This window comes from Gossypium hirsutum, chromosome D11, assembly GCF_007990345.1.
Source record: "Gossypium hirsutum isolate 1008001.06 chromosome D11, Gossypium_hirsutum_v2.1, whole genome shotgun sequence".
In the NCBI taxonomy this organism is placed as follows: Eukaryota; Viridiplantae; Streptophyta; class Magnoliopsida; order Malvales; family Malvaceae; genus Gossypium; species Gossypium hirsutum.
The window spans coordinates 57,584,031-57,592,113 of record NC_053447.1 but is presented as its reverse complement, the minus strand read 5'-3'; the positions used below and the strand labels follow the sequence as shown (position 1 = coordinate 57,592,113).

At 32.9% G+C, this 8,083-nt stretch overlaps 1 protein-coding gene across 1 annotated transcript; it reads left to right on the top strand.

The window, feature by feature from the left end:
- The first annotated feature begins 488 nt into the window (after nucleotides 1–488).
- LOC107926838 (transcription factor UNE12) lies at nucleotides 489–5,343 on the top strand. Its single transcript, XM_016857783.2, has 7 exons — nucleotides 489–1,363; nucleotides 1,866–1,976; nucleotides 3,252–3,371; nucleotides 3,577–3,642; nucleotides 3,724–3,789; nucleotides 4,308–4,385; nucleotides 4,690–5,343. Exons 1-7 carry the CDS (start codon nucleotides 1,049–1,051, stop codon nucleotides 4,915–4,917), a joined length of 984 nt encoding a protein of 327 aa, XP_016713272.1. The 5' UTR covers nucleotides 489–1,048; the 3' UTR covers nucleotides 4,918–5,343.
- Nucleotides 5,344–8,083: the final 2,740 nt, after the last annotated feature.

Here is an 8,083-nt window from a genome sequence, read left to right as displayed (position 1 = left end):
TTCTTCAACAATCATTTAAAAATAATTGTAACATATAATATTATTTTTATTTAAAAGTAATAAATCATATTTACAAAAATCTTAATTATAAAAAATAAGATTGTGATTTATATATTAAACTAAACTTGCATTATATATTTAAATAAATAAAAAGAACCCATGGACTGCATGTACCGTAAATTAATACTAGATTATGGTTCACCTGAAAAAAATATTTATAAAAAGTAGTTAAAAGTTTAAATATCTAATATTTCAAATTTAAATCTTATCCAAGTATTATTTTATTAAAAACATAAAAATATTTTCAAATTTATAATTTTATTAATTTTCAAAATTAAAAATTTAATATAGAGAATAGTTAATATATAATACACCACAAAATGGAGTTCATCAAACCATAATCATTACTCCATTTGATTTTCTTTTTCTTTTCCCACTCTTTTTCTTTAGTAGTATTATTTTTCCTTTAAAACCATACCTCGCAACACAAACTAAAGCTCCTCTCTCATATTCACTAAACAAAGTTGGAGACTCAAAACCCAAACCCATACTATCAAACACTTTCTTCAGTTCATCTTCCCTTCTCTTCTCAAACTCAAACCCTTCTCTCTCTCTCACAATTTCCAATCCATTTAAACCAAAAAAAAAGAAAAAAAAAAACACACCAAACCAACACCAAGTGAAAAGGCCATCCCTTGAAAATTCTTCTTGGAATCCACAATTTCCTTTCCGGATTATCGGGTTCCGGATCTGCCACCCATTTCACCAACACCCCTTCCACCTTTTCTTGGTTACCCCGATAAACCCCCTCTTAACTTTCTATAAAACCCACCACCAAGAAAAAATATAATCAAACTCCAAAAATAGAAGAAAAGAGAAAGAACCCTGTTTTTAAAATCTCTTCCCACTGCCTAAAACATTGAGAAACACGTCTTTTATATACATAGTGAAACCTAAAGACAAAAAGTCTTAATTTACACACACACACATTCAAGTAATAGAGAGGGCCGGGAAGAAGAAGTTGCTTTGCGTGTTTGCGTTTTTAAATATGGCAGGTAATCAACAACAGGAAGCTGGGTTAGGTGATGATTTCTTTGAACAGATCCTGGCAGTACCACCAGGCTATGGTGGTGGTGGAGGTGGTGGTGCCACCTTGCCTATGGGGTTGCAGTTAGGTTCAAGTGGTGGTGCAACTGGCGCCAGTGGTGGCGATAGTGGTGGTGGTGGGTTTAGAGGAATAGGCATGATGCCTTTAGGGTTGAATTTGGAACATGGATTCTTAAGACATGAAGATGGAGTTGTAGTTGACAACAACAACAACAATGCTTCTTGTTCAGCTGCTTCTGCTGTTTCTGGAATCAGTGTATGAAAATTCAATCAATCTCACTTTCCATCTATTAAACCTTTCTTTTTACTTGTCTTCCTTCACTTTCCCTTTTCTTTAAAATATGGGCTATTATACAATTTTTATACCCTTTGCACTTAGAATTGATACAAGGTTCTCTTTGACAGTAAAATGACATGAAATCATATGGTAGAACCAATTATTTCTTTTGAAGATTTATCAATGGTAGGATATTAGGCATAGAAGCATTATTTCCAAGGGTTTCTGATTTTTTAACTACTTTTTCATAATTCATGCTGAAAAATATTTTCACTTTTGTACCTAATTTTTCCTTCCTAAAGTCGCCTTTTCCTACTGCTAATTCCTCCCAACTTGGACTTGATGTTGCTCCTTTGAAAACTAAAGCTATTTTTTTCTAATGTTCTATATTTATATGCTTTATATGAACATCAACAAATTAGAAGGGTAACTCAGTCATAATGTGTGTGTATTTTTTTTTTGTTACTTTGCTATGTGGCAGGAGAGAGATTCTATGCATATGGTAAGCTTGTTTCCACCTTTTGGACAAATGCAAACTCAGCAAATCCGCGCTTCACCGCCACCTCCTCAGCCTCCACCGCAGCTCCACCAGGTAAAACTTTTTTTGGGACAGATATACCCTTTATATTTTCATTTTTCCCCTTAAGTTTTTTGGGCTTTGTGTTTAATAAAGATGCCCAATAAGGAGCCTATTTCCTAAAGCATTTGAGCCTTAATTTGGACTACTTTTTCATGGGTAAAATATCAGTAAAATTATCAATTATGATGTTTGATATAATATTGTTATAAATAATGTATTAACTTATCATAAAATATATATTTTTTTATGTTTAGTATATACCAAAAGAAATTTAAAATTTGGGATTGAACTACCTTTTTGTTCTTTCTTTTAAGGTTGTACTGTAAAATTTTCCCTTTTTGTACGGTTCATCATGATTAAAACCAGGGGTATATTTGATATTTGGAGAAAACCTAGGGGTTTAATTATTATTTCCCTTTTATTACTCGTGCCTTTCACGCTCTTTAATGGAGAGCGTGGGTGAAAGGGAAGCAATTACTGACACGGATACAAAGTTTTGTGCACGTGTGGAGAACTCTGCTATTATATCATCGTCTCATCCTATACAATTTACAAAGGGGAAAAGTGAGAGACTCGAGTAGTCTTTTTCAACATCCCAGTGATGATCTTTGTCGGAGATAGATTTCCCACCCGACTAGCTAGCGCGTGTGTAGCAAACGCTTCAAAAGTTGACTTGGGTTTTCAGTTTTTTTAAGCCATTTTTTTAAATATCTGTGTTATTTTCAATTTCCAGATTTTTTGCATGATTTTGGGGAACAAAATTAATTCTTATTTTGTTAATTTCATAAGTGAAGGGTTTATTATTGGCTTGAGAATTTTTTAAGAGAATGTTGTGATTATTTTAGTGTGGCATTACCAACTTATGCAAGTACTTGTTAGAAATTTTTTTTTTTATTTCACTAAGTTTATGAGAAAATATAGAAAGTACCCTCGATTTGGTTTGCCTTATTTCGGCTCTTTTTCAGCTTTAGAAAGCTTGATGCTGAAAATTTAACCCAAAGTGTATGGTAGTAATTTAATCAGGCATCGATTTTCCACGTCATGTTTCTGATATTGAGAACTATTAGTTCGTATTTGCTGTTTGTGTTTATGATTACCAGAATCTTGTGTTTCCGATCGTTGTAGACTTGTCTTGGACTTGTTGGGTTTAATGAAATAAGAAAGTGAGCCCTTTGTGAAAATTGATTGAGTTCACTAATCTATTTATCAAGATTTATATGTTATGCATGCTGCGATTTCGATGAATGAGAAAATTTTGATTGCATAATCTGTGACATGCTGGTGCAGCCATTTCACAGCCAGCCAACATCAGGTCCAGTTGCTGCTGCACCGCACCCGCCTGCCGTCCGTCCAAGGGTACGGGCTAGGCGAGGACAGGCAACGGATCCCCACAGTATTGCTGAGCGGGTAAACTCAATTTCTAATTTCAGAATCTGGAATGATATAACAAAAGTTCTTTTATGAGCTGCTACTTATAGTTCCTCTTCCTCTTAGTAATGAACTTGGACAAAAAAAGAAATTCTGGTAATCTTCCCGTTTTGTTTATTTAGTCCTTATCTTCTATTCTTTTGCCCCTCTCCCCGTACCTCCATGGTTTTTCTGGTGAATGCAGTTGCGTAGAGAAAGAATAGCTGAAAGAATGAAGGCTTTGCAAGAGTTGGTTCCTAGCTGCAATAAGGTTCCTCCATTCAGTTCTTTTGCGTGGTATATGAATAGTGAAACAGACCTACTTACTGATGCATTACTAAATCTTTTGCAGACGGATAGGGCCGCTATGCTTGATGAAATTGTGGATTATGTGAAGTTTCTTAGACTTCAAGTTAAGGTGTTAACTTCTAAAATCTCCCTATCAACTAAGATTCATTTTATTTTATTTGTTGTCTTTATGCTTAGAAAGGCATCATTTCATTAAAGGTATTTAAGTTCAAATATCTTCTAAGGTTGCTTTTAGAACATCAAAATCCTCATTGTGGCTTTTGCATTCGCATTTTTTTAAAGCCCAAAAAAGTAAAAGGAAGTCGAGACGAAAACACCTCATCATCACTACCGAAAAGTTCCTCAACTACTTTGATTAATTGTTTGATAATTTGTAGGACCCGTATGCTGAATCCTAGACATCTATGAAGACCTTAAGCCATTACTTTCTGCTACAATGTTAGACTAAATTGACTCTTGTCTGTCAAGGCCACAAATAAGTTATTATTCGAATAGTAAAGAATGTGAACTCCATTATTGTTACTTTGAATAGTTGAAGAATGTGAACTGCCTTACTGTTTATTTCCTTTTTTTTCAACATCAAATTTATGGTATCGATGTCATCGAGTTTGTTGAATATTCAAACAGGTTCTGAGCATGAGCAGACTTGGTGCAGCAGGTGCGGTGGCTCAGCTTGTTGCCGATGTACCCCTACTATCCGTTGAGGTAATACGGAATAAGCATAATTCTTAAGTCAGTGGATCTTTCCGCCTCAAGTACTAAACTATCAAGTATGCATGAAAACTTAAGAAAGATGTAATAACTTGTGTGTTAAGGCATCTCTTTTGTTGGTGCCTTAATCCCTTATCGCTTCGGACTTTATGAATGTACATTATCTTACACTTTGACAGGTTGTTTTCTACGAATCTATTTATTGGATCAAGTAGTTGACTGTCGTTTTCAGACCTGGCGTGGCTTCTAAGTTTTATTTTCCATGATTTTACCCTTTTTTTTTATTTTCTATGAATAGGGTGATGGTGCAGGAGGTGGAACCCAGCCTGCTTGGGAGAAATGGTCAAACGATGGCACTGAACAGCAAGTCGCTAAGCTGATGGAAGAAGACATCGGAGCTGCCATGCAGTTTCTTCAGTCCAAGGCACTTTGCATCGTGCCGATATCACTGGCATCTGCGATCTTCCCTGCACATCAACCTGATGCACCAACAATCGTCAAACCCGAATCAAACACTCCTTCGTAAAGATAAAAAAACAACATTATGACCCGCCAAGAACTCACTCCTAGCTCACTCGCAATGGCTTTTTAGTGCTTCGATCCAAACTCTAACTCCGACCAGCAGCTTCAATCAAGTCAGTGCAACTTTTCCATCCTTGTCTTTTCCAGTAAGGAAAAAAAAAACATGGAAAGTTATTTTGATGTGTACCCCATAGGCATGGTGTAAGTCAAGGGAAAACAAATTCCAAAGGTCCATTGATGTGTCTTCATCTTTCTGATATGTAAGTGGAGGATGACCAAAAAAATAATGGTGGTAGGAACTCGCTTTCTTTCTTTCTTTTTCCTTTTTTTTTTCCTTGGATAATGGGAAGTGGGACCATTGAAAATGGATGGATAGGTATCTCCATGATGTATTTGAAGAAAGTTTTAGTGCAACTTGACCTTTTACATATATATGGGTTTTGCTCACCAATCAAATTAAATTCAACCCAATGGAATTAAAAACAAAGATTTGTTTTTAAGCTTAATTTTAGTGAGATTAAACCTATTAAATATTTATTATCAATTTAATTGATTAGAATCAAATATTTAAAATTTTAAATATACTTGGCTTTTCTGATGATTTGTATTGAATGAAGGATGTTTAGGATAATATATAAAGTTTTGTAGGAAGTGTGTGGTTTTCAGAAAGAAAATGAAAATGAAAATGTATTGCTAACATTATTTATAAGGATAAGGTTATAAGTTTATTGATTTTAAAAAGTAAAGGTTTAGTCTTGAAAAAATAAAGTTCAGTCCTTTTTCTTTTCTGAATGAATGAAGTATTGGAGAGAAAGTGGCAAAAGAAGCTTTATTTTTATAATTTTATATTATCTTCTAAAACGGGACAAATCTAATGACCCTTTTCTTTATATATATAGAGAGAGAGAGAGAGTTGGGTATAAATATTTGGTGATAATTAATATATACAATGAAGTAAAAAAATTCAAGTGTAAACTATATTGTTATCAAACCAATTAGATCGAAAACCGATCGAATATTAATCTAATAATAAGTAAAAGGTTGATTGATTGTGAATTGTTATGAACTGTTGAATCAGATTGAAAATTTATTGAATTTTGTAATTGAACTGATTTTTATAATTTTTATTTTTTAAGTTTTAATAATTTATTTATTTTGAGTAATTAGTATTCAGTGTAAAAAAAACATTGGTTTTGGTTTTATTTTGAGAGGAAAAAGGGAGAAGAGGGGGGAAGAACTCAAGTTTGTTGAACTCATTTGGGTTATGGGTATTTTACAGTATGAAAAGTATGTATGATTGGTAAAGAAAACAAATCAAGTGTACTTTCAATACACAATGAGTTAGGACATTTTGAAAATAATATATAGGAGATGACATGACATGACTTCCCAAATCCATTTTCTCATAAATTTGTTTCAAGGGGGAAGAAAAAGTGCTTTACTTTATTTATGCTTTTAGAAAATATATATGTGATTTCACGAGAAATTAGGTTAGATTTGATGATTTGAATAAGGGATAAATTTTAAAATTATATACGAATTTTGATTTAATGTGTAATTTGATATATAAATTTCAACTTGATGCAATTATATAATTTTGATTGTGATTTAAATGTATATATGAAACTTTATCATACACATTTAAAGAAATAAATATATCAATTTATTTTTATATTAGATCAATATAATTATATGTGTATGTAATATATAAACATAAAATGATGTTATATCAATAATTTTGTTAATAATTTATGAGAATTGGATCAAATCAAATTTTCATGTATAAAATTGCACAAAATCAAAGTCCATGTATAGAATTGCATATTATACTAAAGTTCATATATAGTTTTGAGATTTATCCCTTCGAATAACAAAGTGAAGGTTTCATTGTCTAATTGTTTCTAAAGATTTCATTGTATAATTGTTTCTATTTAGTTTAGTTTTAGAGTGATTTTTTTTATATTCCAATTTGATTTGTTTATGCAAAATATTATTTGTATTTTTTAAAAATTTGGGTAAACTATCTTGTTAGTCTCTCTAAAATTACATTGTTCCTATTTTGATCACCAAAAAAAATTGTTAATTTGGTTACTACTGTTAAATAAACTGACCAAATTGGTCACTCCATCGTTAAATTTAAAGGAATACTCTCTTTTTTTTTCTTTAATTTTTTTCTTTTTTTTTACCTTCTTCTTTCTAACCCAGAAACCATCATCGTCGCCCCCCTTAAAGATGCTTCTGCTTTCTCTGTCGAACCACCACTAGTGAACATTGTCCTATGAATGAATGACGCCATTGGATGTTTCTTCTTTCTCCCTATTTTTCTTAGTTTCCTTCTCCTTTCTTCCCTTTACCCATGGCCACTTCTTCTCATTGTCGTTATTGTGGTTGTCTAACATCTTTTTCGACGTCAGACTATCAATCCAAAACCACCAAAGTGAAACTCAAAACCTTCTCTTCAAATTTATAGGATTAGATTTCTAAAAATCCTTAAAAATTGTAAGGTCACTGTAACACCCTTTGCTCGACCGATCATCATGTCTGAGTTATGGGAAGCCACATCCGTTGCAGGAGCAACTTCTGTCAAAATATAGTGAATATATCAATTATGCAAACATTTATGACTTAAACACATTCATAATACGATTCGCAACTAAATCCAAGCCTTAATCAAGCTTACAAAAACTCTTTTGTTGACCCGAGCATAAATTAGGATCAAGTTGTAAAGTTTTAAAAATTCAAGACCAACGTCGTGACGTTACCAAATAGTTTGTCACTCGACGTCGGGACGCCACTAATTGTTAGTTGACATTGCGACAAGGAGAGTTTCTTGTCTCGACGTGGACTCTATTTTGGTACATTTTAGGCCATTTGATACCTATTCCTTTCTCGATAAGGAGAGTTTCTCGTTACAAACTCATCATTGTTATTGTGGTTGTTCGACATCTTCTCCGGCGTCAAACTATTAATCCAAAACCACCAAAGTGAAACCCAAAACCTCCTCTTCAAATTTATAGAATTAGATTTCTAAAAATCCTTAAAAATAGTAAGGTCACTCCTAAAGCTTTAAAATTTTTATGCTCTAATCTCCTAATCTGCTAACGATATGTTCTGATTTTGAGATGTTTTTCTACTTTTGAGCATGTTGGCAATGGTTCAACAAAAGCAAC

Excerpts from the sequence above, each read along its gene's own strand:
- LOC107926838 (XM_016857783.2), top strand. The coding sequence starts at position 1,049 with ATGGCAGGTAATCAACAACAGGAAGCTGGGTTAGGTGATGATTTCTTT. Across the intron at positions 1,364-1,865 it reads CTGCTGTTTCTGGAATCAGT|GAGAGAGATTCTATGCATAT; the intron begins GTATGAAAATTC and ends GCTATGTGGCAG. Across the intron at positions 4,386-4,689 it reads TACCCCTACTATCCGTTGAG|GGTGATGGTGCAGGAGGTGG; the intron begins GTAATACGGAAT and ends TTCTATGAATAG.